Here is a 22,643-nt window from a genome sequence, read left to right on the forward strand (position 1 = left end):
CGCATGGGATCTGTGTAATACACCTAACCACAGTGAAAGTGCACAAACTGGCTTTACTGAAGGTTTACTGACACTCCTGTACTAATGGCAGATCACATGGGTGTTTTGTGCCTCTGATTTGATTGTAAGTTGAGTCAGTTTTTCTGATTCTTGCTCTGATCCATTCTTAGTTACTCAAACTTATGCCCCAGTAACACTTCCCGTGTGTGTGTGTGTGTGTGTTTGTGTGTGTGTGTGTGGTGTATTTAGTATGTAATGAATGTGAATAATCAGACTAGTTAAAGTTGTCTGGTTTCTCCCACGCCCGCACACAGGTCCCCAGCTTCTTTACTGATGCCGAGAGAAGATCCGTCATTGATGCGGCGCAGATTGCAGGCCTCAACTGTCTCAGACTCATGAACGACACTACAGCAGGTACAGTACTTGTGGCAATGGATTCAGTTTCACCCCAAAATGAGCCGCTTGCTCCCCTTCCCATTACTCCTGACCTACATATTGGATGGTACATTAGTATGGAGTTTCCTTTGACTTTTTTATTCAATCAAACATACTTTGTTTGAGAGTAAAACTATTTTGTAATAAATAAAAATAAATAAAAGATTGCAATTCTTAAGGCTCAAAAATAATTTTACGTTTTTAAGCTAAAATGTTTAAAAAATTTGGGGAGTCGGCCCGATTTTCACCAGCGTGTAGGCGGTCCCCTATTGCCGAGTCATACACAACCACGTCACAGGCTAGATCAATGGGGCCATAGCTCAGTGGCAGACCACACAGTGTGAGCAAACACCGTCTCTCACACACACTAGGGCTGCACGATTATGGCCAAAATGATAATCACGATTATTTTTATCAATATTGAGATTATTTGTTGATTTTAACCAAAACTAATTTTATTGTCACATAGGCTAATTATAACTGCTTTCACATCCATATTGTGCTGCATTTCCTGCTAATGTACCAATATGTGCATCAAAATAAAATAGGTCCTCTTATTGACCAAAATTTAGTGCATCCTTAAAGAATAAATAAAAATAAATAATTTATTATTATTTTATATTGTATTTATAATTAATATTAGGATGGACTAGAGATATTATCTTTTATAATTATTATTACCTATTATCCGACTGCGCGGGATTTGTCTTTTGTGTGCTTGTCAAACATTTTGTTAAAGATTATAACATCTTTGACAAAAAACTAAACAAAACACTTTAACATTTCCTTTAGCAATACCGTCACATCGCCTAGTCAGGCTAGTTAGATCTTTTGCTGCATTTTCTTCAAAGGCATCTTTGCAGACATAACCATTCCTCACAGATGCCATTATCCTCTCCACAGATCTCGTGGCACCATGACTTAACTGACAACATCCCGATGTCGGTGAATAAAATTCAGAGTCATTGTTATTTGAAGTCTCTTGCGCACTATCGCTCGTGCGCAGACACACTCGGTCTCTCTCGCGCACTATCACTCGCGCTGACACACTCGGTCTCTCTTGCGCACTATCGCTCGCGCGCTGACACACTCAGTCTCTCTCGCGCACTATCACTCGCGCTGACACACTCGGTCTCTCTTGCGCTGACACACTCGGTCTCTCTTGCGCTGACACACTCGGTCTCTCTTGCGCTGACACACTCGGTCTCTCTTGCGCTGACACACTCGGTCTCTCTTGCGCTGACACACTCGGTCTCTCTTGCGCTGACACACTCGGTCTCTCTTGCGCTGACACACTCGGTCTCTCTTGCGCTGACACACTCGGTCTCTCTTGCGCTGACACACTCGGTCTCTCTTGCGCTGACACACTCGGTCTCTCTTGCGCTGACACACTCGGTCTCTCTTGCGCTGACACACTCGGTCTCTCTTGCGCTGACACACTCGGTCTCTCTTGCGCTGACACACTCGGTCTCTCTTGCGCTGACACACTCGGTCTCTCTTGCGCTGACACACTCGGTCTCTCTTGCGCTGACACACTCGGTCTCTCTTGCGCTGACACACTCGGTCTCTCTTGCGCTGACACACTCGGTCTCTCTTGCGCTGACACACTCGGTCTCTCTTGCGCTGACACACTCGGTCTCTCTTGCGCTGACACACTCGGTCTCTCTTGCGCTGACACACTCGGTCTCTCTTGCGCACTATCGCTCGCGCGCTGACACACTCGGTCTCTCTTGCGCACTATCGCTCGCGCGCTGACACGCTCGGTCTCTCTTGCGCACTATCGCTCGCGCCCTGACACGCTCGGTCTCTCTTGCGCACTATCGCTCGCGCCCTGACACGCTCGGTCTCTCTTGCGCACTATCGCTCGCGCGCTGACACGCTCGGCCTCTCTTGCGCTGACACACTCGGTCTCTCTTGCGCTGACACACTCGGTCTCTCTTGCGCACTATCGCTCGCGCGCTGACACACTCGGTCTCTCTTGCGCACTATCGTTCGCGCGCTGACACACTCGGTCTCTCTTGCGCACTATCGCTCGCGCCCTGACACGCTCGGTCTCTCTTGCGCACTATCGCTCGCGCCCTGACACGCTCGGTCTCTCTTGCGCACTATCGCTCGCGCGCTGACACGCTCGGCCTCTCTTGCGCTGACACACTCGGTCTCTCTTGCGCTGACACACTCGGTCTCTCTTGCGCTGACACACTCGGTCTCTCTTGCGCTGACACACTCGGTCTCTGTTGCGCTGACACACTCGGTCTCTCTTGCGCTGACACACTCGGTCTCCCTTGCGCTGACACGCTCGGCCTCTCTTGCGCTGACACGCTCGGTCTCTCTTGCGCTGACACGCTCGGTCTCTCTTGCGCTGACACGCTCGGTCTCTCTTGCGCTGACACGCTCGGTCTCTCTTGCGCTGACACACTCGCTGACACACTCGGTCTCTGTTGCGCTGACACACTCGGTCTCTCTTGCGCTGACACACTCGGTCTCTCTTGCGCTGACACACTCGGTCTCTCTTGCGCTGACACACTCGGTCTCTCTTGCGCTGACACACTCGGTCTCTCTTGCGCTGACACACTCGGTCTCTCTTGCGCTGACACACTCGGCCTCTCTTGCGCTGACACACTCGGTCTCTCTTGCGCTGACACACTCGGTCTCTCTTGCGCTGACACACTCGGTCTCTGTTGCGCTGACACACTCGGTCTCTCTTGCGCTGACACACTCGGTCTCTCTTGCGCTGACACACTCGGTCTCTGTTGCGCTGACACACTCGGTCTCTCTTGCGCTGACACGCTCGGTCTCTCTTGCGCTGACACGCTCGGTCTCTCTTGCGCTGACACGCTCGGTCTCTCTTGCGCTGACACGCTCGGTCTCTCTTGCGCTGACACGCTCGGTCTCTCTTGCGCTGACACGCTCGGTCTCTCTTGCGCTGACACGCTCGGTCTCTCTTGCGCTGACACGCTCGGTCTCTCTTGCGCTGACACGCTCGGTCTCTCTTGCGCTGACACGCTCGGTCTCTCTTGCGCTGACACGCTCGGTCTCTCTTGCGCTGACACGCTCGGTCTCTCTTGCGCTGACACGCTCGGTCTCTCTTGCGCTGACACGCTCGGTCTCTCTTGCGCTGACACGCTCGGTCTCTCTTGCGCTGACACGCTCGGTCTCTCTTGCGCTGACACGCTCGGTCTCTCTTGCGCTGACACGCTCGGTCTCTCTTGCGCTGACACGCTCGGTCTCTCTTGCGCTGACACGCTCGGTCTCTCTTGCGCTGACACGCTCGGTCTCTCTTGCGCTGACACGCTCGGTCTCTCTTGCGCTGACACGCTCGGTCTCTCTTGCGCTGACACGCTCGGTCTCTCTTGCGCTGACACGCTCGGTCTCTCTTGCGCTGACACGCTCGGTCTCTCTTGCGCTGACACGCTCGGTCTCTCTTGCGCTGACACGCTCGGTCTCTCTTGCGCTGACACGCTCGGTCTCTCTTGCGCTGACACGCTCGGTCTCTCTTGCGCTGACACGCTCGGTCTCTCTTGCGCTGACACGCTCGGTCTCTCTTGCGCTGACACGCTCGGTCTCTCTTGCGCTGACACGCTCGGTCTCTCTTGCGCTGACACGCTCGGTCTCTCTTGCGCTGACACGCTCGGTCTCTCTTGCGCTGACACGCTCGGTCTCTCTTGCGCTGACACGCTCGGTCTCTCTTGCGCTGACACACTCGGTCTCTCTTGCGCTGACACACTCGGTCTCTCTTGCGCTGACACACTCGGTCTCTTGCGCACTATCGCTCGCGCGCTGACACACTCGGTCTCTCTTGCGCACTATCGTTCGCGCGCTGACACACTCGGTCTCTCTTGCGCTGACACACTCGGTCTCTCTTGCGCACTATCGCTCGCGCCCTGACACGCTCGGTCTCTCTTGCGCACTATCGCTCGCGCCCTGACACGCTCGGTCTCTCTTGCGCACTAACGCTCGCGCGCTGACACGCTCGGCCTCTCTTGCGCTGACACACTCGGTCTCTCTTGCGCTGACACACTCGGTCTCTCTTGCGCTGACACACTCGGTCTCTCTTGCGCTGACACACTCGGTCTCTCTTGCGCTGACACACTCGGTCTCTCTTGCGCTGACACACTCGGTCTCTCTTGCGCTGACACACTCGGTCTCTTGCGCACTATCGCTCGCGCGCTGACACACTCGGTCTCTCTTGCGCACTATCGTTCGCGCGCTGACACACTCGGTCTCTCTTGCGCTGACACACTCGGTCTCTCTTGCGCACTATCGCTCGCGCCCTGACACGCTCGGTCTCTCTTGCGCACTATCGCTCGCGCCCTGACACGCTCGGTCTCTCTTGCGCACTAACGCTCGCGCGCTGACACGCTCGGCCTCTCTTGCGCTGACACACTCGGTCTCTCTTGCGCTGACACACTCGGTCTCTCTTGCGCTGACACACTCGGTCTCTGTTGCGCTGACACACTCGGTCTCTGTTGCGCTGACACACTCGGTCTCTCTTGCGCTGACACACTCGGTCTCTCTTGCGCTGACACGCTCGGTCTCTCTTGCGCTGACACGCTCGGTCTCTCTTGCGCTGACACGCTCGGTCTCTCTTGCGCTGACACGCTCGGTCTCTCTTGCGCTGACACGCTCGGTCTCTCTTGCGCTGACACGCTCGGTCTCTCTTGCGCTGACACGCTCGGTCTCTCTTGCGCTGACACGCTCGGTCTCTCTTGCGCTGACACGCTCGGTCTCTCTTGCGCTGACACGCTCGGTCTCTCTTGCGCTGACACGCTCGGTCTCTCTTGCGCTGACACGCTCGGTCTCTCTTGCGCTGACACGCTCGGTCTCTCTTGCGCTGACACGCTCGGTCTCTCTTGCGCTGACACGCTCGGTCTCTCTTGCGCACTATCGCTCGCGCGCTGACACACTCGGTCTCTCTTGCGCTGACACACTCGGTCTCTCTTGCGCTGACACACTCGGTCTCTCTTGCGCTGACACACTCGGTCTCTCTTGCGCTGACACACTCGGTCTCTCTTGCGCTGACACACTCGGTCTCTCTTGCGCTGACACACTCGGTCTCTCTTGCGCTGACACACTCGGTCTCTCTTGCGCACTATCGCTCGCGCGCTGACACACTCGGTCTCTCTTGCGCTGACACGCTCCGTCTCTCTTGCGCACTATCGCTCGCGCGCTGACACACTCGGTCTCTCTTGCGCTGACACACTCGGTCTCTCTTGCGCTGACACACTCGGTCTCTCTTGCGCTGACACACTCGGTCTCTGTTGCGCTGACACACTCGGTCTCTCTTGCGCTGACACGCTCGGTCTCTCTTGCGCTGACACGCTCGGTCTCTCTTGCGCTGACACGCTCGGTCTCTCTTGCGCTGACACGCTCGGTCTCTCTTGCGCTGACACGCTCGGTCTCTCTTGCGCTGACACGCTCGGTCTCTCTTGCGCTGACACGCTCGGTCTCTCTTGCGCTGACACGCTCGGTCTCTCTTGCGCTGACACGCTCGGTCTCTCTTGCGCTGACACACTCGGTCTCTCTTGCGCTGACACACTCGGTCTCTCTTGCGCTGACACACTCGGTCTCTTGCGCACTATCGCTCGCGCGCTGACACACTCGGTCTCTCTTGCGCACTATCGTTCGCGCGCTGACACACTCGGTCTCTCTTGCGCTGACACACTCGGTCTCTCTTGCGCACTATCGCTCGCGCCCTGACACGCTCGGTCTCTCTTGCGCACTATCGCTCGCGCCCTGACACGCTCGGTCTCTCTTGCGCACTAACGCTCGCGCGCTGACACGCTCGGCCTCTCTTGCGCTGACACACTCGGTCTCTCTTGCGCTGACACACTCGGTCTCTCTTGCGCTGACACACTCGGTCTCTCTTGCGCTGACACACTCGGTCTCTCTTGCGCTGACACACTCGGTCTCTCTTGCGCTGACACACTCGGTCTCTCTTGCGCTGACACACTCGGTCTCTCTTGCGCTGACACACTCGGTCTCTTGCGCACTATCGCTCGCGCGCTGACACACTCGGTCTCTCTTGCGCACTATCGTTCGCGCGCTGACACACTCGGTCTCTCTTGCGCTGACACACTCGGTCTCTCTTGCGCACTATCGCTCGCGCCCTGACACGCTCGGTCTCTCTTGCGCACTATCGCTCGCGCCCTGACACGCTCGGTCTCTCTTGCGCACTAACGCTCGCGCGCTGACACGCTCGGCCTCTCTTGCGCTGACACACTCGGTCTCTCTTGCGCTGACACACTCGGTCTCTCTTGCGCTGACACACTCGGTCTCTGTTGCGCTGACACACTCGGTCTCTGTTGCGCTGACACACTCGGTCTCTCTTGCGCTGACACACTCGGTCTCTCTTGCGCTGACACGCTCGGTCTCTCTTGCGCTGACACGCTCGGTCTCTCTTGCGCTGACACGCTCGGTCTCTCTTGCGCTGACACGCTCGGTCTCTCTTGCGCTGACACGCTCGGTCTCTCTTGCGCTGACACGCTCGGTCTCTCTTGCGCTGACACGCTCGGTCTCTCTTGCGCTGACACGCTCGGTCTCTCTTGCGCTGACACGCTCGGTCTCTCTTGCGCTGACACGCTCGGTCTCTCTTGCGCTGACACGCTCGGTCTCTCTTGCGCTGACACGCTCGGTCTCTCTTGCGCTGACACGCTCGGTCTCTCTTGCGCTGACACGCTCGGTCTCTCTTGCGCTGACACGCTCGGTCTCTCTTGCGCTGACACGCTCGGTCTCTCTTGCGCACTATCGCTCGGTCTCTCTTGCGCTGACACACTCGGTCTCTCTTGCGCTGACACACTCGGTCTCTCTTGCGCTGACACACTCGGTCTCTCTTGCGCTGACACACTCGGTCTCTCTTGCGCTGACACACTCGGTCTCTCTTGCGCACTATCGCTCGCGCGCTGACACACTCGGTCTCTCTTGCGCTGACACGCTCCGTCTCTCTTGCGCTGACACGCTCGGTCTCTCTTGCGCTGACACGCTCGGTCTCTCTTGCGCTGACACACTCGGTCTCTCTTGCGCTGACACACTCGGTCTCTCTTGCGCTGACACACTCGGTCTCTCTTGCGCTGACACACTCGGTCTCTCTTGCGCTGACACACTCGGTCTCTCTTGCGCACTATCGCTCGCGCGCTGACACACTCGGTCTCTCTTGCGCTGACACACTCGGTCTCTCTTGCGCTGACACACTCGGTCTCTCTTGCGCACTATCGCTCGCGCGCTGACACACTCGGTCTCTCTTGCGCTGACACACTCGGTCTCTCTTGCGCTGACACACTCGGTCTCTCTTGCGCTGACACGCTCGGTCTCTCTTGCGCTGACACGCTCGGTCTCTCTTGCGCTGACACGCTCGGTCTCTGTTGCGCTGACACGCTCGGTCTCTCTTGCGCTGACACGCTCGGTCTCTCTTGCGCTGACACGCTCGGTCTCTCTTGCGCTGACACGCTCGGTCTCTCTTGCGCTGACACGCTCGGTCTCTCTTGCGCTGACACGCTCGGTCTCTCTTGCGCTGACACGCTCGGTCTCTCTTGCGCTGACACGCTCGGTCTCTCTTGCGCTGACACGCTCGGTCTCTCTTGCGCTGACACGCTCGGTCTCTCTTGCGCTGACACGCTCGGTCTCTGTTGCGCTGACACGCTCGGTCTCTGTTGCGCTGACACCCTCGGTCTCTGTTGCGCTGACACGCTCGGTCTCTGTTGCGCTGACACGCTCGGTCTCTGTTGCGCTGACACGCTCGGTCTCTGTTGCGCTGACACGCTCGGTCTCTGTTGCGCTGACACGCTCGGTCTCTCTTGCGCTGACACGCTCGGTCTCTCTTGCGCTGACACGCTCGGTCTCTGTTGCGCTGACACGCTCGGTCTCTCTTGCGCTGACACGCTCGGTCTCTCTTGCGCTGACACGCTCGGTCTCTCTTGCGCTGACACGCTCGGTCTCTCTTGCGCTGACACGCTCGGTCTCTCTTGCGCTGACACGCTCGGTCTCTCTTGCGCTGACACGCTCGGTCTCTCTTGCGCTGACACGCTCGGTCTCTCTTGCGCTGACACGCTCGGTCTCTCTTGCGCTGACACGCTCGGTCTCTCTTGCGCTGACACGCTCGGTCTCTCTTGCGCTGACACGCTCGGTCTCTCTTGCGCTGACACGCTCGGTCTCTCTTGCGCTGACACGCTCGGTCTCTCTTGCGCTGACACACTCGGTCTCTCTTGCGCTGACACGCTCGGTCTCTCTTGCGCTGACACGCTCGGTCTCTCTTGCGCTGACACACTCGGTCTCTCTTGCGCTGACACGCTCGGTCTCTCTTGCGCTGACACGCTCGGTCTCTCTTGCGCTGACACGCTCGGTCTCTCTTGCGCTGACACGCTCGGTCTCTCTTGCGCTGACACGCTCGGTCTCTCTTGCGCTGACACGCTCGGTCTCTCTTGCGCTGACACGCTCGGTCTCTCTAGCGCACTATCGCTCGCGCGCTGACACACTCGGTCTCTCTAGCGCACTATCGCTCGCGCGCTGACACGCTCGGTCTCTCTTGCGCACTATCGCTCGCGCGCTGACACGCTCGGTCTCTCTTGCGCACTATCGCTCGCGCGCTGACACGCTCGGTCTCTCTTGCGCACTATCGCTCGCGCGCTGACACGCTCGGTCTCTCTCGCGCACTATCGCTCGAGCGCTGACACGCTCGGTCTCTCTCGCGCACTACCGCTCGTGCGCTGACACACTCGGTCTCTCTGATTATTGGCTCATGGAGTTATGTGATCAGACAGTGGTTTACGGAGCGCTAGAGTGGCTTTGCAAAAAAAAAAAGTAATATGAACGGATTGACGCATTTTAAAACTCGCACGATCACGCAAATTTTATCGTGGGAAGCCAAAATTGTGATCGTGATTAAAATTAGATTAATTGTGCAGCCCTAACACACACACACTTTTAATTACTCGCATTACTCATTATCCACAGAATAGATAGACCACACCAGCTGCTCTCTCTCTCTCTCTCTCTCTCGTTTTTATGTTGAAAGGAATGGCCACTGTTCTCTGCTTTTCAACAAATCATTTGCACACACATTTCTGTCATTTTCTATCTGCAACATTGAAAGCTGCGGTCTCTGTGTTTAGCGCGAAAGCTCACGTGATTGCCGCTGACTGACTCGTAACGTGTGCAATATCACACGACCTCCTGAGTGTCCGAACATTTTAGTACATTACTATTTTGGTATGATGAACATTCACCCGCCAGTGTGGCGGATACGAATTTTCGTATTATTCGTAATATTCGTTTCCCACGAATCCCACGACACCCTACGTCAAACGGATCGAGCTAAAATCGTGTAATCTGAACCAGGCATAAGGTGAATTATCAAGAGTTGACCGTAAGAGTTTAGGAAAAAAGTACTGTTCGTTCTAACAGTTTATTACTGCGTTCATGTGTTGTTTATTGTAGTACTTATATTGTGTTCATGTGCTAACTGTCATCATAGTTGCACTGGCGTATGGGATCTACAAACAGGACCTGCCTGCTCCTGAGGAGAAGCCCAGGACTGTGGTGTTTGTGGATGTTGGTCATGCTACTTACCAGGTCTCTGCGTGTGCCTTTAACAAGGGGAAGTTGAAGGTACGTGTGTTTTTTTTGGTCCACATACATTATAATACACATTTTAGTGGTAGTCCTTAACCGATCACAGCAGGGTTATCTTCAACTGAGGGTGTGTTCACTATTGGCAGGTTTGGTTTGATTTAAACGCATGCACACTAATGCGCTGATAACTACCAAAATACAGTTTATTGAAATAACCTGATTTACTGCTTTACATGCAAATCAAAGACCTGGCAATGCAAGTACCCACGTTTACTAGCTGTATTATTCCCTATTGCATCCATCATGTATTTCACTCTGTTTATTATGCCAGTTGTGATGTTAAATAAAGCATTAATACCCCAGAGTATTTCAAAATGTCAGCGTGAAACTTAGCCTCATTCTCCTCTCGTGTTTGAAGTTTCTTCAACTTCACGATACGAGAACACATTTAATATTCCCCAAGTTTGGGATGTTTTTCTCCTCCGCTATCGCGAGACACTCGCTGTGTGGCTGGATGCGCTTAAATCTGCCGTATAAGGACGCTTTTCCGTCACATATCACTTCAATAAGCCGACAGAACGCATGTTAATATGTTTACAAGTCGAGAACTCGGGGTATATTAATGGGTACAAATCAAACTTGGTCAATCGGTTCATGCTTTAGCTTTTATGGCGATAAAGGAAACTGGTTTAACGCGTTTACATGCCCACACATGTCGGCTTATTAAGCATTATCAGGTTAAGAACGTGCATGTAAACGCGCTTTTTTTCTTATTTTATTTTTTAAACCACTGTTTCTACAGCCGTTAAAGCGCTGGTTTTGTAACGAACTTGGCAATATGTTTCAAAAAGAAGTATTATCTGACTCCAGATCGTTAGCCAATTTACACAGGAATGTCTCGTAGAGCTGCACGATTATGGATGCGCTGAGAATCACACTTTTTTTTTTGGTTTAAAACAGACATCATGATTCTGACAAAATAACAGTATATTTAAAATGTTTAAAGGGGTGGTGTAATGCCCTTTTCACAAGATATGAAATAAGTCTCTGATGTCCCCAAAGTGTGTGTGTGTGAAGTTTTAGCTTGAAATACCCCACAGATTTTTTTATATAGCATGTTAAAGTTGTCGCTTTTTGAGGGTGAGCAAAAACGCACCATTTTGTGTCTGTCTCTTTAAATGCAAATGAGCTGCTGTTCCCGGCACAGGGGGCGGAGCTTCAACAGCTTGCACTCATACAGACATGCATTAAAAATTTCAACAACTTAAATAGCCTTTTATGTTCAAACCGGAGTCAGAAAGATGGAGAGACTCAAGAAGCAACAGGACATATCTGAATGATTAGTTGATGAATTTATGTAGCTTATGTGTAGTTATCTTCTAGTCATTGATTAGTTAGAAAAGTTGAAATTAAAAAATTGAAAAAATATGATTAAAATGAAATCATAATCAACCACTCCTTTAAATTAAATTAATAAAAAATAAAAAAAGTAATTAATACAATCGTTGTACTTGTGAAAGGCGAATCGCTGTCATTTAGGAACGAGACCATGATCTTTTAACCCTTTAAGACCGACGGCATTTTTAAGATGACGTCAAGTCAAAATAACTACAAATGACTTGAGACCCCTGCAATCTGTTCAGTTTATGGCTTTTAAAGAGTTTAGTTTTGTACATCTCTAATTGTTCTTTTTGTCCCTTCATTGGCTCATTGATGCAGGTTCTGGGTTCTGCGTTTGACCCTGAGCTGGGAGGGAAAGACTTCGATGAGGTGCTGGTCAAATACTTCTGTGAGGAATTTGCTCAGAAGTACAAGCTGGACGTGCGATCGAAGCCACGCGCTCTGGTGCGACTCTACCAGGAGTGCGAGAAACTCAAGAAGCTCATGAGTGCCAACTCCTCCGACTTGCCGCTCAACATCGAATGCTTCATGAATGACATCGACGTCAGCGGCAAACTCAACAGGTTAGCATCCGCAGGCAATGCCAGGAGCTAAATCGGGTGCTCGATGTCAGCGGAGTGAATTAGAAACTGAGCAGTGAAGGGGAAATGAGAGGTTAATTTGTTCAAATACCAGGGCTAATAATATCCTGATGACTATTCTGTTCCAGAGCCAAGTTTGAGGAGCTGTGTGCAGGGCTGTTGGCCCGGGTGGAGAATCCTCTGCGCAGCATCATGGAGCAAACCAGTGAGTACACACGCTTTTCCCAGGGCTTTCCCGCTCGCCACGGAGTGGTGGAACCATACACTGTAAAAAAAAAGATGGACGATTCACCTTCACTCTCTTCCATTGGTGAAAAGTGAAGGCACCAAAGTCTTAATATGGAGCTGACATAGGGGTGGGCGATATGAGCAAAAATACATATCACAATATTTTTCGATGCCCGGACGATATTGATATTATATTGCGATATGAGAAAAAAATTTGGAATCACATTTCCACCTTAGTTAAATGACAGGCAAAATATGCATTTAAACCCTTTATAACTAGAAATACATATTCGAATACATAGCTTGGTATTGGATATCCGTTCGAATTCGATTTTTCTCAAAAGTGACAGCCCTAGTATCTACCGAAACCAGCACATTTTTCTTTTCTTTTTTTAATCAAGTAGAATTTCTATAACTCTGTGTGTTGAACTGATAATCACTCTTTTGTGTGTTAAACACAATCTACTTAATACAGACAACTGCATTATAAAGAAAAACAACAAATAAAAAAAATATGATCATAATTTAACGTTCTGGTATCTGGTAAAACGTTACACATTGCTCTTTGTATTGTTGTAAAATACATTCATGAAAAACAAGACAACAAAAATCAAAAAGATTAATTATTTTATATACAGCCTACTATAAAATTGAGACATGTTTTAAATGTATAGCACAGCTGTTTAATGAGGCAGCAACATGATAGATAGGACAGAACAAGAAAGGCTATTAATCAATGTTGTTTTCGGCAACGATGACGATAACGCAATTATTTCGTTGACGCACTTTTTTTTTATGACTATAGCGTTACGATGACTAGCTAAAAATGGCTCTAAGGTGACTAAAACATGACGAGACGTTTTCGTTGACGAGACGAGATGGAATGAAAATGATTAAAAGTCTGACGTTCACAATGCATGTCATTTCTGCCTATTTGGTGTGAAATCGGTCTGTTTTGAGCTAAAAAAAAGTATCAGCAATGCCGCATTCTAATCGTTGTTTTGGGTAACGTTACGCCCACCACCCGGCTGCCGCGCACCAGATTCCACACTACAACAACCAGTGTTGCCAGACGTACGATATTTATCGTATTTGTAGATCATTGTGACCTCTGTACGATGTACGATCAATAATGAAAAAAATCCCATAATGTACGATAATTTCAGAATTGCCCGCAAATTAGTTAAAATCTCCCGGAATCTGGATCGAGCGCGCATGTGTAGCGCGCCGCGCGCACAGCAGAGAAAGGGAGCGAGAGACCTTGCGTGTGTGTGCTAGTGTGCGTCTCACGAAGCGCATGCAAGGACCCAACCAATCGAATTTTTCAGAAAGTCTAGTTTATTATGCAAAGGGTTTAAGGTTAACTGTTGTTTTATGAATTGCAACACTTGCTGCAACCTGTCAAACCTAAGCCCATTTCCAATACTTTTTAACCTAAATTAATTTGTTAAAGACTACTTTTTTTTTTCTTTTTTTTTGTAAAATTGACTAAAACCTTTTTGCGTTTTCGTCGACTAAAACTATCAAGTTTTTAAGTGACTAAAATGTGACTAAAACTAAAAAGCATTTTCGTCAATAAGACTAAGACTAAAACTAAAAGGGCTGCCAAAAACAACACTGGTATTAATAATCCTTCATTGCGTCGCTGTATTATGATATGAAAGGCCCCGATACAGTGCGGCACACAGCGCTTATGCGCATCCCGAGTGCAGAATGATGCGCTTGAAGCAACACGGCGTTAGCGCTTCGAGTCCGCATAGAAAAGTTCAAAGCACAAAGGTATCTTAGTTTTTTGTTGTTTTATTAACGTTAAAGGGAGGGTTTCCCCAAAAATGTCATCATTTACTCTCTCAAGTTGTTTTAAACCTGAATAAGTTTCTTTCTTCTGTTGAAAATAAGTTATTGACCCTTTGGCAGAACTGCAACTGAGAGAAATTATACACTTTAGCACAATACTACGATATTTCTTCAAAAGCAGTTCGTGGAGACATTTTTTTTCCCTCCTACATCCAGGGCTGAAGAAAGAGGACATCTATGCGGTGGAGATCGTCGGCGGCGCCTCCAGGATTCCAGCCATCAAAGACAAAATCAGCAAGTTTTTCGGAAAGGAGCTGAGCATGACGCTGAATGCGGATGAGGCCGTGGCCAGAGGATGTGCACTGCAGGTTCGTGCTTCAGTCATTTCATTGGCCGTTTTTGTCACTCGTTTGTTTCTTCATGGCAGTGGTTAAACAAAGAAAAAGCTGAGTTTTGCCATTCATTCAATTGACCGTTCGCAAAGACCCGCCCCCTTTAGTTACTGTTGCTATGTCCGACAAGCTACGCCGTTCTCACACACACCATGTTCTCACGCAGAGAAAAACACATCGCGGAGCAGAGAGGAGCCTGACAACACACTGACAGACCAGCTTACTTCTGATATTAAACAGTCTCAACTTTCAAATTTGGTAATTTTTTGTAAGAAATTTTAACAATAAATACAGTTTTGTGGCTCTTTAATGTGTGTGTCAGATCGCTGTGTCGCCTCAGTTAAAGCTGCTCGTGAACCTTCTGAAAATCAGAAGGAATGTTGTGTTAACCGCGGAAAGGCGTCAGTACACTCCGCTTGTCAAGCTCAAATCCTCCAATGGTAATCTACTAACTCTCCTGACGGCTTTGTCAGACAAAAATGGTGGATTCGGCGGTTGGCGCATTATGATTGGTCAGATCACCTGTCAATCAAACTCCCTGCGAAGGGTCAATTTTGCCCCACCTTAAAATGGCAAAACCGTGCATGTATTCCTAACAGGTAAGATGCCACTTCTAATGTAAAAACAGAAAAATTATAGTGCCATAAAAGGTCAAACAGGATAAGAAATCTTTGAAGTCCACTTTTACGCTCCGTTTCGGTTAAAATGACAAATAAATGCGTACTCGGAGCGCTTCACAAGATATGTTTGATTATACCATCTGGATGCTCAGAATTGATCGGGTGAATGCACGTTTTACACCGCTTATTGTACAGGTAATTTAATCTGTTCTGTCGTTCTAAACTTCCGCTGCATTACACACACACACAGACAGTAGCGCGCATATCAACGTGCAGATCGCGCGCGCACAGAAACATTCAGTAGCGCAGAAATATATTGTAAACTCTGTTCTGTGATTTATCAATAAAATCGCTTAGAAACTGAAAAGTTCTAGCAAATATATTTCTTAGTAGCTAAAACCCACAGCATCACTATTGGTAGAGAGACGCTGCCAGGTGCACTTCATACGCAGTCGCTCTCTGAATACACTAATGCATTCATATAAATGTAATATTTACTGTGCTACTTTATTCTGTGAGAAATATAACGAGCCAAAGTAGGGCTGGGCGATATGGCCCAAAAAAAATATCACGATATTTTTTTTTTATATCAGTCGGTATCAATAATTATCGATAAATGTCAAATCTTTATTTATTTCAAGTTTAAAGACAGATTTTTACTCCTAAGTGAAAGCTGTAGAAACCGAGCGTTGTGTTTTTAAACTACTCTTTATTGTCAGAACATATCATGACAAACACTTGCCAAACAGGGGAACCTTTCACAAATCCGAGGTAGAACATTCAAACATTTGTAATTTTTCCTTAACAAAATAAATATCTATTCAGTAGTATTAGCTTGAGTTAGGATGCAGATTTAACTATACAATTATGTTCATTAACAAAAACAGTAACATCTGTTAAAAAAAAGTAACAACATTATTTTTATTTGGTAAAATGTAATATTCTTTAGTTTTATTAAAATGAACCATTGGTCATCCAGCATCATGCATTTAGATCATGAGAACCACAGATAAAATGTAACTTTATGGTTTCTATGGTATTTATGAAAACCAGTAGCCTAAATACATTATTAAAAACTGTAATTATATTCCATTAGTCCTTTAATACATTATCTACATTAATAATATTATACAATTCAATATATATATCCCACATTTCATGGTGCAGTTAATATTACTAGGCTAACGTTAAATCCGTGGTAAATGATGGGAATGTGTAGACGGAAAAGCCTTCTGACTGTATGGTTGCGCAGTGTTTCTCATGTTCGTCAGCGCCGCTTCATCTGCCTTTAAACTGGTTTAAATCACTGAGACAAGCGCTTCTCACTGTATCTCGTGACCGAGACCGATCAGAGTAAACGCGTCTGCTCTAATGAACTTGCGCTGCCGTTTGGACTTTGAGCCGAGCGGATAAACGGTCCGTGTGGCGCGCGGTTCACATGAGATTCGTTCCGCTTTTTGCGCAAAAACATTATCGAACATTTATCAAACTCTTGATATCGTTTTATCGAGAAAAATTATATCGCGATAAATATCGTTATCGTTTTATTGCCCAGCCCTAAGCCAAAGACAAAAGGACTGATAAAAATAAGCTGTTATGTAGGAGCAATAGCCTTGTGTCATGTGTCAGCGACTAGTCGACATCGACTCTACTTTATATATATATATACAGTGGGGCAAAAAAGTATTTAGTCAGCCACCAATTGTGCAAGTTCTCCCATTTAAAAAGACGAGAGAGGCCTGTAATTTTCATCATAGGTACACTTCAACTATGAGAGACAAAATGAGAAAAAAAAATCCAGAAAATCACATTGTAGAATTTTTAATGAATTTATTTGCAAATTTTGGTGGAAAATAAGTATTTGGTCAATAACATAAGTTTATCTCATTACTTTGTTATATACCCTTTGTTGGCAATGACAGAGGTCAAACGTTTTCTGTAAGTCTTCACAAGGTTTTCACACACTGTTGCTGGTATTTTGGCCCATTCCTCCATGCAGATCTCCTCTAGAGCAGTGATGTTTCGGGGCTGTCGCTGGGCAATTCAGACTTTCAACTCCCTCCAAAGATTTTCTATGGGGTTGAGATCTGGAGACTGGCTAGGCCACTCCAGGACCTTGAAATGCTTCTTACGAAGCCACTCCTTCGTTGCCCGGGCGGTGTGTTTGGGATCATTGTCATGTTGAAAGACCCAGCCATGTTTCATCTTCAATGCCCTTGCTGATGGAAGGAGGTTTTCACTCAAAATCTCACGATACATGGCCCCATTCATTCTTTCCTTTACACGGATCGGTCGTCCTGGTCCCTTTGCAGAAAAACAGCCCCAAAGCATGATGTTTCCACCCCCATGTTTCACAGTAGGTATGGTGTTCTTTGGATGCAACTCAGTATTCTTTCTCCTCCAAACACAACGAGTTGAGTTGGTACCAAAAAGTTCTATTTTGGTTTCATCTGACCATATGACATTCTCCCAATCCTCTTCTGGATCATCCAAATGCTCTCTAACAAACTTCAGACGGGCCTGGACATGTACTGGCTTAAGCAGGGGGACACGTCTGACACTGCAGGATTTGAGTCCCTGGCAGCGTAGTGTGTTACTGATGGTAGCCTTTGTTACTCGCTCCCAGCTCTCTGCAGGTCATTCACTAGGTCCCCCCGTGTGGTTCTGGGATTTTTGCTCACTGTTCTTGTGATAATTTTGACCCCACGGGGTGAGTTCTTGCGTGGAGCCCCAGATTGAGGGAGATTATCAGTGGTCTTGTATGTCTTCCATTTCCTAATAATTGCTCCCACGGTTGATTTCTTCACACCAAGCTGCTTACCTATTGCAGATTCAGTCTTCCCAGCCTGGTGCAAGTCTACAATTTTGTTTCTGGTGTCCTTTGACAGCTCTTTGGTCTTGGCCATAGTGGAGTTTGGAGTGTGACTGTTTGAGGTTGTGGAAAGGTGTTTTTTATACTGATAACAAGTTAAAATAGGTGCCATTAATACAGGTAACGAGTGGAGGACAGAGAAGCCTCTTAAAGAAGTTGTTACAGGTCTGTGAGAGTCAGAAGTCTTGCTTGTTTGTAGGTGACCAAATACTTATTTTCCACCATAATTTGCAAATAAATTCATTAAAAATTCTACAATGTGATTTTCTGAATTTTTTTTTCTCATTTTGTCTCTCATAGTTGAAGTGTACCTATGATGAAAATTACAGGCCTCTCTCATCTTTTTAAGTGGGAGAACTTGCACAATTGGTGGCTGACTAAATACTTTTTTGCCCCACTGTATATATGACAGGGTTTTTCCTGCATAGAGAATTATGAGGCGGCCGTCTTTTCCACCGTGACGGTTCTGTTGCGGGTTCCCGGCCTGTGTCCATTCTCAAACCGTATAGTTTGACGTGTTTCCATTGGGCGTATTTTCAATTCGCAATTTAAATTTGAAGGGTAATGGAAACGCGGCTCCTGTTTCCCAGTGATTCCAACTAACTTGATTGATTGTTTTGTTTTTCCTCAGTGTGCAATCCTGTCGCCCGCCTTTAAAGTGCGTGAGTTTTCCATCACAGACGTGGTGCCGTACCCCATCTCTCTGAAGTGGACCTCGGCCGCTGATGAAGGCGTCAGGTGCGTTCTTGGCTCTCTGCGTGACACGATTAACTCATTAAGTTAGTTCACCACTGTAATAGTCATGCTGTCTTGCACTGCAGTGATTGCGAAGTGTTCCCAAAGAACCACGCCGCACCGTTCTCTAAAGTGCTGAGTTTCTACCGGAGGGAGCCCTTCGCTTTGGAGGCCTACTACAACAATCCTAAAGAGTTGCCGTATCCCGATCCTGCCATAGGTATGTTGGGAATGCTCTTTGCTTTGCTCAAAGGGTTAGTTCACCCAAAAATGAAACTTCTGTCAGTAATGACTCTCCCTCATGTTGTTCAACCCCGTAAGACTTTCCTTCATCTTCAGAACACAAATGAAGATATTTTTTATTAATTCCAATAGTTCCAAATGATGTTATAGTTTTTGTATTAAACCAACTAAAAAGACTCTGTGTTGTAGCTAGGGATGTCAACGATTAATCGGCGATCGATTAATTGTCGATAATACATTTAATCGATACAACTTCTCGATCATCGATTAAGCAGGTTCATGCGCGTGCTGCTGCTCAACCGCAAAACCAAGCGAGCGCGTTTTGTTTGGGACCATTTTACACCTTCATTATGACTAAGTTTGCGTGTTCATTCGCAAATTCATTTTATTTTGTGTATGCCTATCTATATCTTATTTATCTTATATTGGACGCATACCTTGAATGAACGCTGTAGTGCGCGTGATCAGCTTCAGCTCAAACGGCACTGCACGACTAATAATGACTATTGACAGGACTGTCATATTACATAACATTATAAAGAGAACAATATTGTAATAAAACATTGTGCATTAGAGTTTAGTTGCCGTGTCGCGTTGCTCCAGGAAGAGCGCGTCCACAACATGATCATTCTGAATGAATGGCACGTAACTTAGTTAAAATTGACTTGTGCATCTGACATTTTCTGCAGAAATAATTTGTAATATTATATTTATTTTGAATATATCTGATGAATCTCATATAGGATGCGTTTCTTTGAGTTAAATAAAGCGCTAGCAAACAAAGTGCTCCAGTTTAACGGTAGCCTTCATTCAGCGCGCGCAGCTCAAACAGAAATGCACGACTAATAATAACGATGAATAATTTGCGACTGACATATTACATAACATGAGAACACTATTGTATTAAATGGTTGTGAATGCATTGGGTTTAGTTGCCGTGTTCAGTGCGGTGTTCAGGGAGAGCTCGTCCACAGTCACACATTCTGCATCTGAGGCGGCGGTGGTGACGCGTATAGTAGTCATTATATTTGATAATTAAATAATCAATGACATTGAAACATTCATCCATCGATCATGGGAATTTGTGAAAATTGACATCCCTAAACAACAATAAAACATCAATTGAGCAATAAAACATGCATTTTTATTCAGTATCAATCAGACCAATCAGAGCAGAGTATACCAATCAGAGCAGAGTAGACCAATCACAACAGACTGGGCCTTCTGACCAATCAGAGCAGAGTAGACCAATCACAACAGACTGGGCCTTCTGACCAATCAGAGCAGAGTAGACCAATCACAACAGACTGGGCCATCTGACCAATCAGAGCAGAGTAGACCAATCACAACAGACTGGGACATTTTTATTTTTTAGGAGACCTCCAAAACAAAATTAAGAACTCTTGAAAAAAGCATAATAGGGGCACTTGAATTGAGACAACCTGAAATTGATTAATTGTGCATCCCTACTGAATAATGTGTGCCTGTCCACAGGCCAGTTCAACGTCCTGAAGGTGGTTCCCCAGCTGTCGGGCGAGAGCTCGAAGGTGAAGGTGAAGGTGCGTGTGAATGTCCACGGGGTGTTCAGTGTGTCCAGCGCCTCCCTGGTGGAGGTCCTGAAAACTGCAGAGGGGGAAGAACCCATGGAGACGGACACTCCAGCCAAAGAGGACGAGGTAACGGCGTCACTGTGCTCACGGTCTCCCTACATCTGACATCAGCCGGATTTTAAATGAGCAAAAGCTCTAAAAACAGTTTAACTTTTGTCACCATGATTACAGGTGAAACTCGAAAACTTAGAATATGGTGCAAAAGTTAATTTATTTCAGTAATTCAACTTAAAAGATGAAACTAATATATTATATAGACTCATTACATGCAAAGTGAGATATTTCAAGCCTTTATTTGTTATAGTTTTGATGATTATGGCTTACAGCTTATGAAAACCTTTTCACAATATTCTAATTTTGAATTTGGGGTTTTCATAAGCTGTAAACTATAATCATCAAAATTATAACAAATAAAGGCTTAAAGGGTGAAACTAATATATTATATAGACTAATTACATGCAAAGTGAGATATTTCAAGTTGAATTACTGAAATAAATTAACTTTTGCACGATATTCTAATTTTCGAGTTTCACCTGTGTCTGTGTGTATATATATAAAAAAGCTGTGACGTAGTTAATTTGGTTCATTGATTTTTTTTATTTTTTATTTTTTGGCTAGTAGGAGTTCTGATTGGGCGGTAACTTAGAAATTGAGTAGCCAAATTGGCCTGTGAGTGAAAAAGTTAATTTCAAACCCTGGTGATAACCATAGCTGTGTTTTGCTGTCAATCGTGAAATGCAAAAACTAACGTTTCTAAGGTTCTCAAAATATCCATCATTGTGAGTTTGGGTTAGTAGAAACTAGAAGCTTCTCTATATTGCGTACACATGCGTAACGATAACATTTTTGCCTCAAGAACCATAAGCCATAAGAAAATTCATTGTATTTGCTCCTTTAAGAACAAGATGCACGTGGATCAAGAGGCACAGAAGGCTCACGGTGATGAGCAGAAAGAACACGCTGACAAGAAATCAGACACTGAAGACATGGAGGTGTGTGAATACACTTGCACACCAACACCATATATTAGGGGTGTAGCGGTACACAAACATGGCGCTTCGGTGCGTACCTCGGCTTTGAAGTCACGGTTCGGGACAGCAGGGGGAAAAAACTCAACACAAAATTGCTTATTTTTTTCTTATATTAAACTGTGTTTTTTAAATAAACGTGTATATATGTGTAAATAAATTCTATTAGGATTAATTATCTTAAGGGTAAAAAAAAAATCTGTCTTAGCTTTAACTATATAGGGAGCCCTTAATTATTCAATTCAGTTGCTATTTATTTGCAATTTCTTGCTAATTCTATTTTAAACGATATCAAAGAGTTTTATTAGTATATTGTATTTAAGCCTTAGTTTATTTACACATTTGTAAGGTACTTTCTTTGGATTAATTGTGTTTTGTGATGTGTGTGATTGTACTGTGTGTGTGTGTATATGTGAGCCTTTTAACCTAAGACAAATTTCTATCACTGGTTGATGGATAATTAAGTGTTTTGAATTTTAATTTGATAACCAACATTTAAAAAAAACTTCTAAATCTAATTATAAAGTGAATGTTCTACTCCAATTCATTTTTGAAATATAATCATTACACAGTGTCTGTCATATCTTGCAAAATGAATAATAACTTTCCAAGTAATGTGAAATGGTCCACTTTCACGTCAATGACAAAGATGTGGAAGCTTTTTCTCACAATTAAAATTTCCTGTTAATTTACTCTCCCCCACGTCATCCAAGATATTCATGTCTTTCTTTCTTCAGTCGAACAGAAATAAAGGTTTATGAGGAAAACATTGCAGGATTTTTCTCTATATAGTGACTTCAATGGGGTCCAAATGTGAGTTTCAGTGCAGCTTCAAAGTCTCGACACGATCCCAGCCGAGGAATAAGAGTCTTATCTAGCAAAACTATCTGTAATTTTCAAAAAAAAAATATATATATCTAGCAAAACTATCTGTAATTTTCAAAAAAAAAAATATATATATATACTTTTTAATCACAAATGATAGTCTTGCACTAGCTGTGATGCGCCACACGTGATCATGAAAGTAAGAAAGAAAGATATGAACATCTTGGATGATGTGGGGGTGAGTAAATTATCAGGATATTTTAATTCTGAAGTGAACTACTCCTTTAATGTTCCCATTGGAAACTCACTGTG

The 22,643-nt window shown here is 46.6% G+C and overlaps 1 protein-coding gene across 3 annotated transcripts in view; it reads left to right on the forward strand.

The window, feature by feature from the left end:
* Nucleotides 1–22,643, forward strand: part of hspa4a (heat shock protein 4a) — a 44,580-nt gene that overhangs the window by 11,681 nt on the left and 10,256 nt on the right. For all 3 annotated transcript variants that reach the window (XM_079585618.1, XM_079585619.1, XM_079585620.1), the window contains exons 6-14: nucleotides 315–414; nucleotides 9,902–10,035; nucleotides 11,719–11,963; nucleotides 12,110–12,186; nucleotides 14,223–14,374; nucleotides 18,522–18,628; nucleotides 18,712–18,845; nucleotides 20,363–20,544; nucleotides 21,378–21,470. In XM_079585618.1, the coding sequence (XP_079441744.1) occupies nucleotides 315–414; nucleotides 9,902–10,035; nucleotides 11,719–11,963; nucleotides 12,110–12,186; nucleotides 14,223–14,374; nucleotides 18,522–18,628; nucleotides 18,712–18,845; nucleotides 20,363–20,544; nucleotides 21,378–21,470 (1,224 nt within the window). The remainder of the gene's footprint in view (nucleotides 1–314; nucleotides 415–9,901; nucleotides 10,036–11,718; nucleotides 11,964–12,109; nucleotides 12,187–14,222; nucleotides 14,375–18,521; nucleotides 18,629–18,711; nucleotides 18,846–20,362; nucleotides 20,545–21,377; nucleotides 21,471–22,643) is intronic.

The sequence above is a fragment of the Phoxinus phoxinus genome, assembly GCF_949152265.1.
Source record: "Phoxinus phoxinus genome assembly, chromosome: 17".
Lineage (NCBI taxonomy): Eukaryota > Metazoa > Chordata > Actinopteri > Cypriniformes > Leuciscidae > Phoxinus > Phoxinus phoxinus.